Source organism: Ochotona curzoniae, unplaced genomic scaffold (assembly GCF_017591425.1).
Source record: "Ochotona curzoniae isolate NIBS_2020 unplaced genomic scaffold, NIBS_Ocur_1.0 contig_908, whole genome shotgun sequence".
Taxonomy (NCBI): Eukaryota; Metazoa; Chordata; class Mammalia; order Lagomorpha; family Ochotonidae; genus Ochotona; species Ochotona curzoniae.
In genome coordinates, this window is record NW_024466607.1 from 1391550 (window position 1) to 1407136 (window position 15587).

General features: G+C 58.5%; 1 protein-coding gene across 1 annotated transcript in view; it reads right to left on the bottom strand.

The window, feature by feature from the left end:
• Positions 1-10931, bottom strand: part of CRBN (cereblon) — a 35699-nt gene extending 24768 nt beyond the window's left edge. Inside the window, exons 1-5 of the mRNA XM_040995095.1 lie at positions 10859-10931; positions 7840-7946; positions 7144-7346; positions 6470-6619; positions 2741-2900 (exon numbers count right to left, since the gene is read on the bottom strand). Of these exons, the coding sequence (XP_040851029.1) occupies positions 2741-2900; positions 6470-6619; positions 7144-7346; positions 7840-7946; positions 10859-10925 (687 nt within the window). The 5' untranslated portion in view covers positions 10926-10931. The remainder of the gene's footprint in view (positions 1-2740; positions 2901-6469; positions 6620-7143; positions 7347-7839; positions 7947-10858) is intronic.
• Between the last annotated feature and the right edge of the window lie 4656 nt (positions 10932-15587).

Below are 15587 nucleotides of genomic sequence, written 5' to 3' on the forward strand. Positions count from 1 at the left end.
CTACACACACAGACCAGGACCAACTACACACACAGACCAGGACCAACTGCACACAGACCAGGACCAACTACACACACAGACCAGGACCAACTGCACACAGACCAGGACCAACTACACACACAGACCAGGACCAACTGCACACAGACCAGGACCAACGACACACACAGACCAGGACCAACTACACACAGACCAGGACCAACTACACACACAGACACCAGGACCAACTACACACACAGACCAGGACCAACTACACACACAGACCAGGACCAACTACACACACAGACCAGGACCAACTACACACACAGACCAGGACCAACTACACACACAGACCAGGACCAACTGCACACAGACCAGGACCAACTACACACACAGACCAGGACCAACGACACACACAGACACCAGGACCAACTACACACACAGACCAGGACCAACTACACACACAGACCAGGACCAACTACACACACAGACCAGGACCAACTACACACACAGACCAGGACCAACTGCACACAGACCAGGACCAACGACACAAGACACTCGCAGCAGGATTACTGCCCATGCACTGGGCTGACTACTCGGGTGAGGATCTACACGGAGTACAAGACTGCCACACATGCAACAGAACGGACAGATTCAAGATCACTTTACACGCAGCAGGACTGAATGAATGAGCAGCCGGATCTCTACACGGGAACGAGGATACACACGCACAACAGGCTCACTACACACACCCACATGAGGATGTGCACACACACCACAACAGACTATACTCGGGTGACTACACACAGACCAGGATGAGGACCGACCACACCTGGACCAGGCTGACCGCCCAGGAATGAGGACTCTATATCAGGGTAGCTTTGAACCAAGTGATTAAGGCGCCATGTCACACGTGGCCTCACCCCAGCTTGCTGCTCATGCAGATGCCCTGGAGGCTGCAGTGAGGCCTCAAGAGGTCGAGTCCCCAGAGTGAGCTCCCAGCTCTGGTTTCAGCCCTGTGCAGTGAACTCTCTGTCTCTCACACTCCTTCCATTCTGATCACCATAGCTAGCCCAGTTAACGGAGAAAGCACTGCCAGCCAAAGACGCAGACACAGTTCACGGTTGGAATCACAGTAAGGAACATCTCCAGGCAGAAGTGGGTTGGCGGAGCTTCCTATTAAAGCAGTGCAGTTACCTCACCATTGGACGGATGGGATCCTCTCTGGGCCAGCTGTTAGGACACAGCATTACACACACTCTGCTGCAAGCTTGCAGTACATCATGGCATGTCATGGTATGTGTGGTCTTTGGTAGCAATGTCAAAAATGTGTACATAGAATGCCACCATTAACCTAGACACCCTGCACCCTAAAAGGACTCCTGCTGAGAGCATGGTGGCACCTCCACTGCCTTGCAAGATCGGCCAGCCTGTCCACCCCCTGGTCTTTGGACACCCATGCACTGCCTCACCTTGCCACGGGACTGCCAAGCCACATGTGGGGAGGGAGGCTAAGCTGAGCTACGATCTCTCCAGACAAACTCCGTCACTGAGTCCAGCTGAGGGTGGCAACGCCAGGCCTCAAGGCAGCACCCTCCCGGGGACCGCAGGGATTCAGGTCACCTCTGGAGGGGCAAGACGGCCTCCAGGTGGTCTCTACAGGACAGCTGGTGGAGTGCCTGCAGTTCCCCGGCAAGCACTCCTACTCACACCTGAGAACTACACACTTAGTCAACAGGACCTTGTTAACGCACATCTGACAGACCCCTAGGATGAACACACTCACACTCCCTACGCCCTTTGCTGGATCCCAAACCTTGGCGGCCTCCGGGTGCCCTCTGGCAGTTCTGTACAAAGAGGGGCTGAGGGCTGAGCATCCCAACACGCCCCAGACCAGACGGCAGGACAAAGTCCCTCTGCAGCTCCGAGACAGCCCGGCTGCAGAGGGAACCTTCAGGATGCAAGGTGACCACGATGCTGCAACCACAGAAGCACGTAGCCAATCACACCAAAACCAAACTTTAGATAAAGTCTTCCTTGAATTACAGGATCTGCAGGAGGGACTCAGACCTCTCAAGGATTTCTAAATGGGAAAGCATTTGTACACCCAACCTTCGTGAGGGAGAAGTGTGACAAACTGCACACCTCCTGAGAAGCCTGGAGAGTGAAATACACACCTCGCACGTGCCAGTGACAGGAGCCGCAGGGCCTGTAAAGCAGGGCCAGACCACTACCAGGTGCCACATGACCCCACGAAGCCCAGAACCACTCTCTGGAGCTGGCACGCTGACATAGCAGCCTGTGACAAATGTATCTCTATGAGTACACGACAACAGCAAGGGCTGGTGTTGTGGCTTCTGCAACGTGTGCCCCTACAGGCAGACTGCTGTCCTGACTGCTCCACTTGGCCCAGCTCCCTGCTAAGGACGTGGGAAAGCAGCAGGGAACGGCCCAAGAGCGTGGACCCTAAGAGAGAGCATGGCTTAGCCTGAAGGAAACAGCCCAGCATCCACAGCAAGCCCCAAGGCCTCTGGGGTCTCTCGGGGCCACATGAGTGATGCCCCCCCGGGACCTGGGGGGGACAGTGCCAAGCACGTCTTCCAAGTCCCACAGCACTGCAGTGACGCCGCAGGACTCGGTCAACTGGCAGCAAAGCCGTGCCCAGGCAGCCCCCGCCACTCGCTGCCAGCAGCAGCCTCCAGAGCACAGGGGAAAGGCAAGCCGACTTCGCCTTTGGAAGAGACATAAGGAACGAGTTTCTCACCTTCTGGTACTTCTGCCACCACTTGTATGAACACTGGTCTTCCCACGAGACGGGCTTGGAAGGGAACATCTGGCACCTGCTGAGGGACTCCAGCTGCACGGCGGACATGGTGGACGGCAGCACACACTCGGGCAGAATCTGCACTTTAGCTTGCTGGATTCTAAAAGAATGAACCAGGCATGGGTTCATTTTCAACATCAACTCACTCAAACCACAAGTTTCTAAACAAGGAGGGGTTTTTTTTGTTTTTTAAGATTTATTCACTTTAAATAGAAAGTCAGATATACAGAAAGGAGGAGAGACAAAGAGGAAGATCTTCCATCTGTTGATTCACTCCCCAAGTGGGCACAATGGCCAGAGCTGAACTGAACCAAGCCAATCCAGGAGCTTCTTCCAGGTCTCCCACGTGGGTGCAGCGTCCCAAGGCTTTGGGCCGTCCTCGACTGCTTTCCCAGGCCACAAGCAGGGAGCTGGATGGGAAGGGGAGCTGCTGGGATTAGAACCGACCACCAAATGGGAAAGTCACAGACCACATCTGCTGTGCACCCTGACAGTTCCAAAGGAAAGGAGGTGCTCCCAGCACCCATCTTCAATGCTACACACACCTGACACCGCCCAGGCCAGGGGTGGACAAGAAGGCAGAGAAAATCAGGAACCCATTTACAGATGTGTCAAAACCAACCAGATAAGCCTGCGTAGCCCACATGTCCACGTGCACCATTCTCTATTTCTCAAACATTTAACATGAACATAAAGGAACAGAACATGCATTACCTCCTTTACTTAAAGACTGATGGGCATCTCACAGTACAGTCATTCTCAAAATACCCTTGGACTGTGGTCACCTCCCCAGGGCTGCTGAGGCGCAGGCCGTGCCCGCTGGGCACTCTAGCTAGGAGAATTTCAGGGCTGCTGAGGCAGAGGCTGTGCCTGCTGGGCTCTGTAGGAACGCTAGGAGAAATACTGTTGTCTCTACCATCTGGATTCATAATAAGTTACAAAAAGAAATTCTGATGTTTCTGCCCATTTAGTAAATGGAAATAGCCAAATGTGTGTGAAAATATCTACGTTTAATCTAGTGTAAATTTAGTGTCATAGTGCTTCCTTTAGTGAAGTTGTCTGTTATGACCAAAAGAAGTTTTTCAAAATTTAGTATGTTTCAATTGTGGTTGCATTACTATGTGTAAAACAAATTCTCTAATTTTCTTCACTGATCATGAACTTGATAACTGTCTTTTCAGGTAAACAGAGCACTGTACAGAAGCTTGAAGCAATCTGAACGGCTCACCCAGCGACCTGAGGACTCAGTGGGATACAGACAATGTGCAGTACGTCCTTGCACGCAGCACCCTGCCTCGGGCAGCCCGCCCAGCACCCAGCACCCAACACCCAGCCTTGGGCAGCCAGCCCAGCACCCAGCACCCTGCCTCAGGCACCCAGCACCCAGCCTCAGGCACCCAGCACCTTGCCTCGGACAGCCAGCCCAGCACCCAGCCTCAGGCAGCCCGCTCAGCACCCAGCACCCTGCCCCGGGCAGCCAGCCCAGCACCCAGCACTCTGCCTCGGGCACCCAGCACCCAGCCTCGGGCAGCCAGCCCAGCACCCAGCACTCTGCCTCGGGCACCCAGCACCCAGCCTCGGGCAGCCAGCCCAGCACCCAGCACCCTGCCTCGGGCACCCAGCACTCGGCCTCAGGCACCCAGCACCCAGCCTTGGGCAGCCAGCCCAGCACCCAGCACCCTGCTTCGGGCCACCTCCAGCCTGCAGATACACCTCCAGACGCTGTGTCTATCCTGACACGGTGACAAAGCATAGCTAAACAGGGATGGCACACAGAGCTGCTTGGGACACAGCCAGCTGCTGGTGGGACACCCACCTCCAGCACACCACAGACCACAGTCACTGCTCCCTACAGTGACGCGCTAGCCTCCTTCGGTATTTGCCTGTCAGTTTTCCCTTGTATTTTAGAAGGCAGCAGACAAGACAGCTCAGGAGAGGTTCAGAAGCGGCAGCTCTCTGCAAGCCGCTGAGTATGTTCCCGACGCCACTCCATCCCGGCAAGCTGCCAGAAGCTGGGGTCCCCTGATGCTCTGTCCCCCGACCTGCTGGCCAGGCAGAGCCGGGCCTCCGGGCACTCTTGCTCATCCGCCTTCTGGCGAAGCTGGCCCCGGGGGCAGAGGGCAGGACAGCCTGCCAGGAGGCTCCTCACCGAGGCCTCGCCCTGAGATTCCTGGGGAGGCTTCGCCCACAGTAAATCCTTTACCAGCGCTGTGTATTCCTGCGGCTTTTCCGCAATAAAAATCACCACTCTTAAGCCTCTGAGAGTTACACTCCTCCCCACGCCAGTTTTGCTGTTTCTGAAACGCAGTGCTGGCAAATACTCAGAACTGTCCAAGTATTCAGACAGGAACTAAACAAATGAGACTGTAGGTCTAGCGCTGTGGTGTGGCAGGTAAAGCCATGCCGAGACTGGCTCCTGTCCTGGCTGCTCCATTCCAAAGCCAGCTCCCTAACAGCCTAGGAAAAGGCCGGAGGATACCCCCCAGTGCTTAGGGCCCTGCCCCCCGACAGGAGCTGCCAAGCAGCTCCTTGCTCCTGGTTTGTCTGCACCAGCCCTCCCCAAAGCGGCCGTCGGGGGAGTGAATCAGAGAATCGAAGATCTCTCTCAGATATATAAATATATCCGTAACACAGACACACACACCCTTTAAAAAAGTGGAACTGCAGGCAAAATCCACAGCTACCCAGTGTGGGAACAGTTGCCAGGGAGCTCTGCCACTCCGGCCCAAGAGCAGGACAGGCCCTTGTCCCTGCTCTCGGGCGGGGGGTGCCCAGGATCACAGGGGTTTGCACAGTGAAGGTTCTGGAACAGCAGCCAGGAGGAGAAGCCCCCGGGTGGCAAGCCGAGCCCACGGCCTGTCCCTCGGCCCCCATCCCCCAGGCTCGCTCTAGCTGCACAAAGCTGCGGACCCACACCAGCCCATGACTCAACAGACAGATGAATCCCATGTGCACACAGCATACATCCCTGCCCTCACGCAGCACACATCCCTGCCCTCACGCAGCTCATGCGCCTCTCTGTGCCCTGTGTGTTCAGCTACTACCTGAGCCTCTGCTCTGCCCACAGGCCAGATCCCAGCTCACAGGGCCGGCTGGGAGCCGGAGCAACCGTGACCTGCAGCCAGCTCACAGGGCCGGCTGGGTGCCGGAGCAACTGTGACCTGCAGCCAGCTCACAGGGCCAGCTGGGAGCCGGAGCAACCGTGACCTGCAGCCAGGAGCCTCCATACGCGAATCCTGCTGGGCGGAGAACCTGTCCGCTCCCTTCCCCCAGTATCGGAAGGAAACCCGAGTGCCAGTGCCCAGGGCAGCCCGTGCTTTCTGAGCAGGCACTGCGCCCACACACTACTGGGCGGGGGGCAGCTTCACCCTGAGACAGACACTAAGTGGGCACGGCTTGTACGAGGCGCAGGGTGCACCCGCCAAGTGGACCACGAGGCCAGAGTGTACAAGGCCCACAGGTGGGGGGCCCAGCTGCCCCGCCCACCTCGCTCTGGACTCCACTGCTTCGGGTTCTCACGCCCCAAAGCAGAACCAGAAGTGCCCCAGTGCCTGCAAGGTCAGGTGCAGGGCGGGGCAGCACCCCTGCACAGGGAGAGCACCCTGTGAGCAGAGCCAGGCTCAGGCAGAGCGCGCACGGAGGCCGCACAGGGGCGGCGCTGCCTCTTACCCGTCCGACTGAGTCCGGAGCTCCAGGACCTTGAACCTTTGTCTGCCGATGGCTTTCACTTTCACCCTCTCAATGCCAAAGTCCCGCTCTTCTCGGTAGGCGTAGATCTCAGCTGTAGTTCCGAACTGGGCCTCCCTTTCCTGCGCATTACTGCCAGAGGAAACCGAAGAAACGGAGCGCTCTGAGCGTCTGGCTTGAAAATCTGCCCAGCTGCCCCTACTGCCTCTGAGCGGGGACGATGCTCAGAGCTCGGGGAAGGAGCCCTTCCACTCACGGGGCAGCCCACGCCGTGTGCGATGCTCGGGCAGGGCCGCTGCGCTGGGCAGCCCCACTCCTGTCCTGTCACAAGCTTCCCTCCTGCATGCAGCTGAGCCCTGCGTGGCGGCCCTGCCACTGAGCGGTGTTTGTACAACTCGGCACACCTGGGGCCAGCCCCCTTCATGCAGAGCGCCCTCACGTGAGAATACTCAGCTATTTCAACTACGATTAGAACTGAAACGATGGGCCCCGGCCACTGACCGAGAAACCCCATCCGACGGTCAGACATGTGCATGGAACCCCAACGCGCACACACCCTGACGCCCACAGGCCCAGGCCCTCCCACCCAAGGGCTCCAGAGCTGCACACGGTAGGCGCACGGTGATGGAGCCTCCCGCAGCAGCCCGCACTCCCACCTGTAGGCGAGCACGGCGAAGGTGCGGTCCTTCTGGATCAGGTGGCGCACCATGCTGACTTCCGGCGGGTGGGAGAGCTGCAGCGGCAGCGTCTGGCCCGGGATGAGGATCATGGCCACCTGCGGCAGCACCGGGATCACCTGGCAGCTGTCGTCATCATGCAGTGTCCGGCCGTGGAACTCCTCCATGTCGGCGCCCAGGTACTGCGTGGGGCGGGGCACAGGGCCAGGTGAGCACTCAGACCCCCAGATGCACAGACTTCCAGCCGAGAGGCACAACCGAGTCCCTAAGCAAGCCTGGTGTCCCCTCACACGGGTGGAATGCCTGCTCCTTCACCAAGCTTCTCACCCACCAACTCAAGAGCATTCTTTCACTTAGAATGCTTCGATGAATAAGAAACTTCTCCAAGTGCAAACACTGCACAGCACCACAGCATGCTGCGGTCAGCGGCCACCGCACCTGGCGCGAGGGACACACCAAGTGCCCGCCAGCACCAGGAGAGCTGTGCCAGGAACCACAGACACAGCACACGGACGAGCGGCTCACCAGCCAGCTGGGCTCAAGGTAGCTCCAGCGAGGCCCGGCGAGGCCCTAAGCTTGCCCAGCCATGCACCCAGTGCCCACCTGCAGCTCTGCCCGGCAAGGCCCTGAGCACACTTGGCACAGTGCAGTCGCTGCACAAGGCCCATGACTCACCGCGTGGGACGTCGGCAGACTGGTGTCAAAGTTGATGATGTTTGGTTTCTTGGCTTCTTTGCTATCCTGGTCTTCCACTTCCATTTCATCCTCGTCCTCACTCTCGGCTGCAGAAGAACATGACAAGGAAAACAGTAAGATACACAGAAGCGTCCACTCCGTGTCCTCTTCCGAGAGGTTCCTGTCCAGGCCAGCCGTTCCGGCCACCGCCTCCCGAGCAGCAGTGGCACTGGGGACCGTCCGTGCTGCACGCTGCCAAGCCATCTTCTCTGTTTACATCAACTCCAACGCTCAAAGTGTTCAACGTGTATCCCAGCGCTGTAGAGGGCACAGCGTTCCCCTCCCCCTCTGCTAGGGGGCAGCAGTGACTAACCCGCTTCCCTCACAGTCCCTCTGCCCCTCCGCGTCACCCTGTTCTAAGACCCATTCAAGACACCAAGACACTCCGCGCTCCTGTCTCCCTGCAGGCTGGGCTGGGCTGGGCTGGGCTGGGCTAGGCTGCGCTGGGCTAGGCTGCAGGGCTGCGCTGGGCTGCGCTGGGCTGCGCTGGGCTAGGCTGCAGGGCTGCGCTGGGCTGCGCTGGGCTGCGCTGGGCTAGGCTGCAGGGCTGCGCTGGGCTGCGCTGGGCTGCGCTGGGCTAGGCTGCGCTGGGCTGCGCTGGGCTAGGCTGCAGGGCTGCGCTGGGCTGCACTGGGCTGCACTGGGCTAGGATGCGCTGGGCTGGGCTGGGCTGCGCTGGGCTGCACTAGGCTGCGCTGGGCTGCACTGGGCTGGCTGCCCCTTGCTGTTGCCATGCTCTGGGGTGGTAGTGGGGCACCCTGCCCAGTTGCTCCCTTGTAGAGTCCCTCGTCACCCTCTCGTATTGCGTGTAATCCCAAGGCACAGCCGCCCCCAGCGGGAACGGCCAGGCCCACACCTACATCAACGCTCAGAGTTCCTTCCCACATTTGCTCTTGTTTCTTGCTAGTTCCTTATGTTGAAACCTTACACACTCACTCCACCTGATCAAGCCTTGGTTTTCTCCTCTGAAAAATGGAAACTGAGGCTATTTCCATCTCTGAGCCTTCTTACGCAAGCAATGGAAAACCAGAGAGGCCAACCAGGAATGGGAAGTGAAGCGAGAGCACCAAGAACTGCCTGCCATTTTCCCAGCAACGGCACCCATGTCTATCGCCCAATCATTAACATTGAAAAACTGTTGTAATTTCAAATACAGCATTTTCCTAAGGAATTTAACTGTAAACTTAAAGCTTGCTTTAAGAACACGTTGCCCAAGGCATTGTTGCAGTTTAAACTCTGACCAGAAAGACATAACCAAGCTGCCTCAAACAGGAGGTGCTTCAAGAAGCGCGGGAGAAACGAAAAATTGCTTTACTGCCGAAGAAAACAAAACCAAAACCCACTGTGAAATCCTGGCACAGTTTTCTAACAGCCCTTTCTGAGCTGTGGGGGCTCACGTCAGGCGCGATGCCATCCCAAGGGAGCCTGTCCCATCCCTGCCGCCTGGGGGGCAGCTCCCATTCCCGGTCAGAGGGCGAGCTGGTGCCCCGTCCCCCCCGCCTGGGGGGCAGCTCCCGTTCCCGGTCAGAGGGCGAGCTGGTGCCCCGTCCCCGCCGCCTGGTGGGCAGCTCCTGTCCTAGACCATTCCCAGTTAGAGAGGGCTGGGTGCTCTGTCCCTCAGCCAAAATTCAAGGAGTGTTTGGAAAAATGAGGGGCACTTTTGGTGGTCCTGCCGAGGGGCTCTGGCACTGGCGCAGACATGCTGCGATGCATGGGCACTTGAGGTGGGGAGGGCACGACACGCCGCCCAGACCAACGGCAGGGGCATCCTTGACCTTGCCATTGACCCCACAACTCCTGCGTTTTTAGACGCCCCAAATGTCATCGCACAGCAGCCCTCCGGCCCTGGGGGTGCGCCTCTCCAGCAGGTCCCGACAGAACACACAGACCAGAACTGCCCCCGACTTCACACTCAGCGTTAAGCCTCGCCCTAAGCCTCTGTTGGAGACACTAACCCCACGGGACACGCCACGGTCTCCCCAGCAGGTGCAGGAAACGACCCTGTGCGTGCAGCCCGAGCTCTGGCGGGCCGAGGAGTTGTGTGCATGACCCAGATCCACTTCAGGCCTTGACTGCAGAGGTCAGCACCCTCACACAGGAAACCCTCTGCCGCCTCAGAGCCTCAGACTCGCTGGACACACCGTGGCATTCTCAGGATTCAATTAAAACCCATCCCCCCCCCCCCCCCCCCAGCGAGCTACTCCTGCTTCTGGGGCCGGGATGGGGCCCAGCTTCCTCGGCATTCACAGAGGGCTCCTCTTTGCGGCCACTGACGCACAGACCAAGCTCCGGAAAAGCCCCAGCGAGGCCCGGGGGCACTGTGCCAGAGGCCCCGCGGGCAGGGGACAGCCAACGCCCAGGGGCAAACAAATCCCACGTTCCGCAGCCCCAACCCCACTGGCCAGGGAGGCACGCTGCCCAACAACTCCACACCTCCTGGCCATCTGCCTGGGCAGACTTGGGGTCCCCCCTCCGCACCCAACCGGGCACACAGCTGATGCGCCCTGGCAACCCCGAGGAAACACGCACGGCCCGAGTCGTCCCAGACCCAAGGCTGACCCGGCCAGCGCGGACTGCAGCCCAGGCTCGGAGGCCTGCGCCCTTGGGCGAACCAGGGTTGCAGCCCTTGCCTGCTCGCGGGGAAGGACCCGGCGCGGCCAAGCAGCGGCTGTGCGCAGCAGGGAGCACAGGAGGACAGACCCCAGTCCCGCCCCGGCCCCAGCTCCCCGCAGCCTCCCAAGGGGCAGGAGGACGCCCGGCGGTCACGCGCAGGAGGACGGACCCCGGCCCCAGCTCCCCGCAGCCTCCATAGGGGCAGCAGGACGCCGGCGGCCCGGCCCGGAGCGGAGGACCGCTGCAGCCGCTCCGACGCCGCCTCCGAGGCCCAGGCCGGCCCCCGCCCGCTGCCCCGGCCCGCCCCGGGCTCCGGCCCGCGACCCCCGCCCCGCCGCGACGGTACCAGGCAGCAGCGGCAGGTGGTTGCCCATGTCGCCAGCAGCGTCCTGCGCGTCTTCCTCCTCGGCCATGTCTGTTTACCCGCACAGCATGCCGGGAGCGGGCGACGCGCAGGGCGGAGCCTCACTGGGCGCACTGCCCACAGCTCCCCCTGCCGGCACCAGGGGGAAATGCACCGCCTGGACCCCGGCCTGGGAGTGGACGGGCCCCCGCGAGGACCCTGACCCCGGCCTGGGAGTGGACGGGGCCCCGCGAGGACCCTGACCCCGGCCTGGGAGTGGACGGGGCGCCGCGAGGACCCTGACCCCGGCCTGGGAGTGGACGGGGCCCCGCGAGGACCCTGACCCCGGCCTGGGAGTGGACGGGGCCCCGCGAGGACCCTGACCCCGGCCTGGGAGTGGACGGGGCCCCGCGAGGAAGGACCCTGACCCCGGCCTGACTGTGGATGGGGCCCCGCGAGGACCCTGATGGGCCCGGCCTGGGAGTGGACGGGCCCAGGGAATCAGGCCCCTGGTCTCTGCTGGGTCCTCACATTCAAGATGTGCCGAGGCCTGGTTCTTTGAACAGATGATTGATCTGCATGGTAGTTGGAGACACCGTCAGTTTCCTGCCCACTCAATGCAATTCCCCTCATTGCTAACCAACAACTTTGTTTTTTTCTGTGACAATAGTGTGCCAAGCCCCCGGGCTCTGTCCTCGCCTCCCCCAAGCTCGCGTGCAGAGAATGGGCCATGTGCTGTTTAGGCTGATGACACCACAGGAGGGGCAGCACCCTACGGAGGCAAGCAGGCCACGGTTGGTCTACATGAAGGAAGTGCTAACATTTAGAAATGGGAGACTCCACATGCAAGAGTTGACTCTGGTTCCTATCAGAAGTGGGCAGATCTGGCAACGCTGAGTCACATGCCAGGCCTACCGACCGCAGCTGCAGCAAAACGCCCTGCTGACCAGAGCCCCCTGCCATCCACACTTGACCTGCCGGGACCCAGTCACCGTCCTGCTTACAGCGTCTCCGTGTGGACAGACACCTGCTGGCTGATGCGCACAGCACAGCTCGTGTCAGCATCCGGTCCCCAGCGCATTCCCTGGGGATGCGCAAGGGTGGAGTGGCAGCAGTGCCTGGGGCACTGAGCAGCCCTGTGGGCACAAGCCCTACTCCGGGGTCCTGTTTCCATTCAGCCTCCGGTGACGGTGAGGGTCACGGCTGGGGACCTCTCCACCTTGACCTGCAGAATCCCTTCCTAAAGGGAGATTCTTTGAACTGTCAGGCTGTGTGGTCACTGAGCATGAGAATCGTGTCCCTTGTTTCCAGACACCGCAAGTGGCTCCTGGCATCCCAGCGAAACAGCCTCCTGGTGGCCTGTCTTTGGAGAAGCGGTGACACCCCCTGCTGTCTTCCTCCCACCCCTAGCAAAGCGCCTTTGCCTGGCCCTTCCTACCTCCTGGCGCTGGCCTGGCAGCTGTGATGCGAGCGTCAGTTCCTGTCGCCGCAGCGCTGAGGGACAGCGCCGTTGGGCTCTCACAGATCCGGAGGAATGAAGCAGGGAAAGCCGCTCTGAGCAAGCACAAAGCCAGAGCCAGTGAGAATATTTCACGTCCTTTCACGACCACTTTATCAACACTTTCCTGTCTCAGTATTATGGTGGATAATTTGGGATCTGACAGATAGCTTTGTAAGCAACTTTCATTGCTATATTAATATTCCCAGGTACTTAGAGTCAGTAGAAATCCCCAAATGGTGGAGTTATTTGTAAAAAGCTGACAATTTGTGACCATACTTAATGCTGCAACTGTGTGAAACTTCTGGTCGTGCCATCCTGTTCTGACACGACAGGGACAGTGGGAGGGTTTTCTCAGGTTGGGCAATATGTCACTTTTAACCGTGTGTACTAAACTCACGTCACAGCTCACCGAGCAGCCGCTGGTGGAGCCTCGTGCCATTGGCTCTGCCACTGAGCGAGCACACAGTGCCGTGGAGGGAGAGACACCAGCCAGGGAGTGCGTGGGCTGGGCCCAGGGCACGTGTCCCCGCTGTGATCTCCACGGGCCTTTCATGGTCTTTGTGCTTGACCTTGTAGGCCACGCAGAGTTCTGTGCAGTTAGATATGCCCGTAATGCAAACGAGCTCTCCCTCCAGCCGGGCTGCGGTGGGACGCCTCTGTCAAGGAGTTCATCATGAGACAAAGGCAACGTCATGCAACTGGCCCCTGGATTTGGACACAAATGAGTGACGGGCTGAGGCCTGCCCCAGGAGCCGACCTCATGGCAGAACCACTCAACCTCCAAGGAACTGCTCATGCGACGGCCCCCACATTCATCTCTTTCAAGCTGTCTTCTTGGCACACCAAGCCAAAGAAAGTCAACACTGCACAGAGGGGCACATCCCATCCCATTGTTCCAGCCTCACAAGTGGCTCAGTCATAAACATGTGAAAACTCACACTTGGAGAGCATCCCTCCTCCGCAGCTCCCCTCACCCACCCACCTGGCATAGACTCAGCAGGCGAGCACACTGCCGGCAACATTGGCATCCCGTATTTCAGCACAGGTCTGGGTTCAACTGCTCTGCTTCCGAGTCAGCTTCAACCACTGTGCCCGGGAAGGCTCTGGCCAGTGTATGGCACACCTGGCCTCCGCTCGGCCCAGCCCTGATCACCACGGCCATTTGGGAAGCGATCTAGTGGACACAGAGCTCTCTCTGTATCTCTGTCATTCTATTTTCAAATAAATGAAGTATTATTTTGTAAAAGAAAATAGGTGTAATACAGATGTTAAAATTTTATGGTTTTGATAATTAGTTCTCTGCTTCAGTGAACCAAACTTGATCATTTTGTGTTGTTTATTGGAAAGCTTGACTTCCATATGTATATAGATACAGAAACACACACACACACACACACACGGAGTCTACAGAAAGTTCTTAGAAGGGCCTATGTTTACTGCTGTGGTGGACAAAGCCACCACCTGACATGCTGGCATCCAATATGGGCACTGGCTGATATCCACTGCTCTAGCTTGACCACTGAGGAGGCCCAGTGCCGACCACAGACCCTATGATTCTCCCCATAGTTGGAGTTCTGAGTCCTGCAGTTTAGTTGGGGAGATCCCCAGAGAAACCCCACCTGAGGTGATCCAGACCTAACTCTCGTGTATTCCAGTCAGGATGGGGGCTGGCTGAGCCCATTACTCCCATCAGCCTACACACACTGCTAGTTGTAATTGCCGGGTCAGTTCTGTCTCCAGTCCTGTCTCTTAGGTAAACCAATGGATGCTGTGGCCCAGCCCAACCCTGCCCACCACACACTTGGCCATCACGTACATCAGCAGGAGCTGCAGCCTAGTCGAAGCAATCCTAATAACCCCCACCAGGCCCGCCCCCAGCCCTGGTTCCCGTGCATGCTGCTATGGGTTGTAGACTGGTCCAGTCCACCCTGCATCCTATTCAGCTCTCACACATAACAACGGTCATTGAAGCCTAGCTCAACCCAATCAACCCCACTATCCAGAGCACACTCATGCCAGCAGGTGCCACCGTCTGTCTAGCCAGACCTGCCCCAACCCCTGGTTCTCACTAATGGGAGTTGCAGCCCATCAGAGAGAGGCCCACAGTTTTTCTAAAGGACCCACTCCCTACCCTGGATCTTGCACTCTCCAGGTGCTCCTGTAGTCTAGCTTGACAGGGCTCGCCCCTGGCCCTAGCACTTCCCAGCTGATGCCACGGCAAAGCCCAACCAGCCTGCACTCGCTCTGTTGGGTCCTATTGATTGTCTGGGAAGAAGCCATATCCTGTGCCCAGAGGGAGGTGTGGGATTTCCTGACACTTCCACTGGTACCCTACCACAGGTCGTGGCCTCTGCCCCAGAAGGTTGGCAGCATCTCAGGGCCTCTGGGGTTCTTCAGAGCAGGCGACGTCCAGGCAGGGAGGAGAGAAGGAGTGGTGCCCAGGGTTAGGGAATGGGGCTGGACCCTGGCTGTGCCACCAGATGCTCCCCGACCACAGGGGCCTGTTGGCATATGGGTCATCCTGAGGTTTCTTCCCATTCTGACATGCTGCATGGCCTGCTCAAGCCATGTTTGTAAAGGGATTCGGCAACCATGTCAAAATTACCTAGGGAATTGCAGACTTTCCAACTTAAATGTATGTATCTGAGACACAGAGGGAAGGAGAGCCCCAATTCATTAGTTTATTCCCCAAGTGGCCAGACTGGCTGATGCTGGGGCCCAGGCTCTTGCTTCATCAGGATCTACAGGTGAGATCAGGACCCAGAGATGGCATTAATCCTGGGCACTCTGGTGTCTATCCCCCAGGCCAGCTGTCTTCCCTCTAGAGCTTTCTAAATAGAGGCTGGCTTGCCGTTTTGAGTCCGGCGTGCTGACCCTGAGCCTGCATGAGCTGGCTGCCTGAAGGAGTGTCAGCTCTCAATCTCTCAGCTGCTGCCCACCTCTACCCTGCACCCAAAATCATGGCAGTTTGCTGGTTTGGTCGGCAGCCCTTAGAACGAGACACACCAGCTGGCTGTCAAGATAGGCCTATACGCTGTAACTCTAGGATGGCGTGACCACATTAGCCTTCTGATCCTGCCGTGGCCACACTCACTGCAAAGACCTGCAGGTGTGTGAGTGTGCACACGTGTGTGCAAACACATAGACACATGCTTTTTAAAGGAATAGTTGAACAGATGGGCTAGAATGTCTACAGTTAGGGTTGTCTGGGTTAGGAGAGAGTCCATGGCT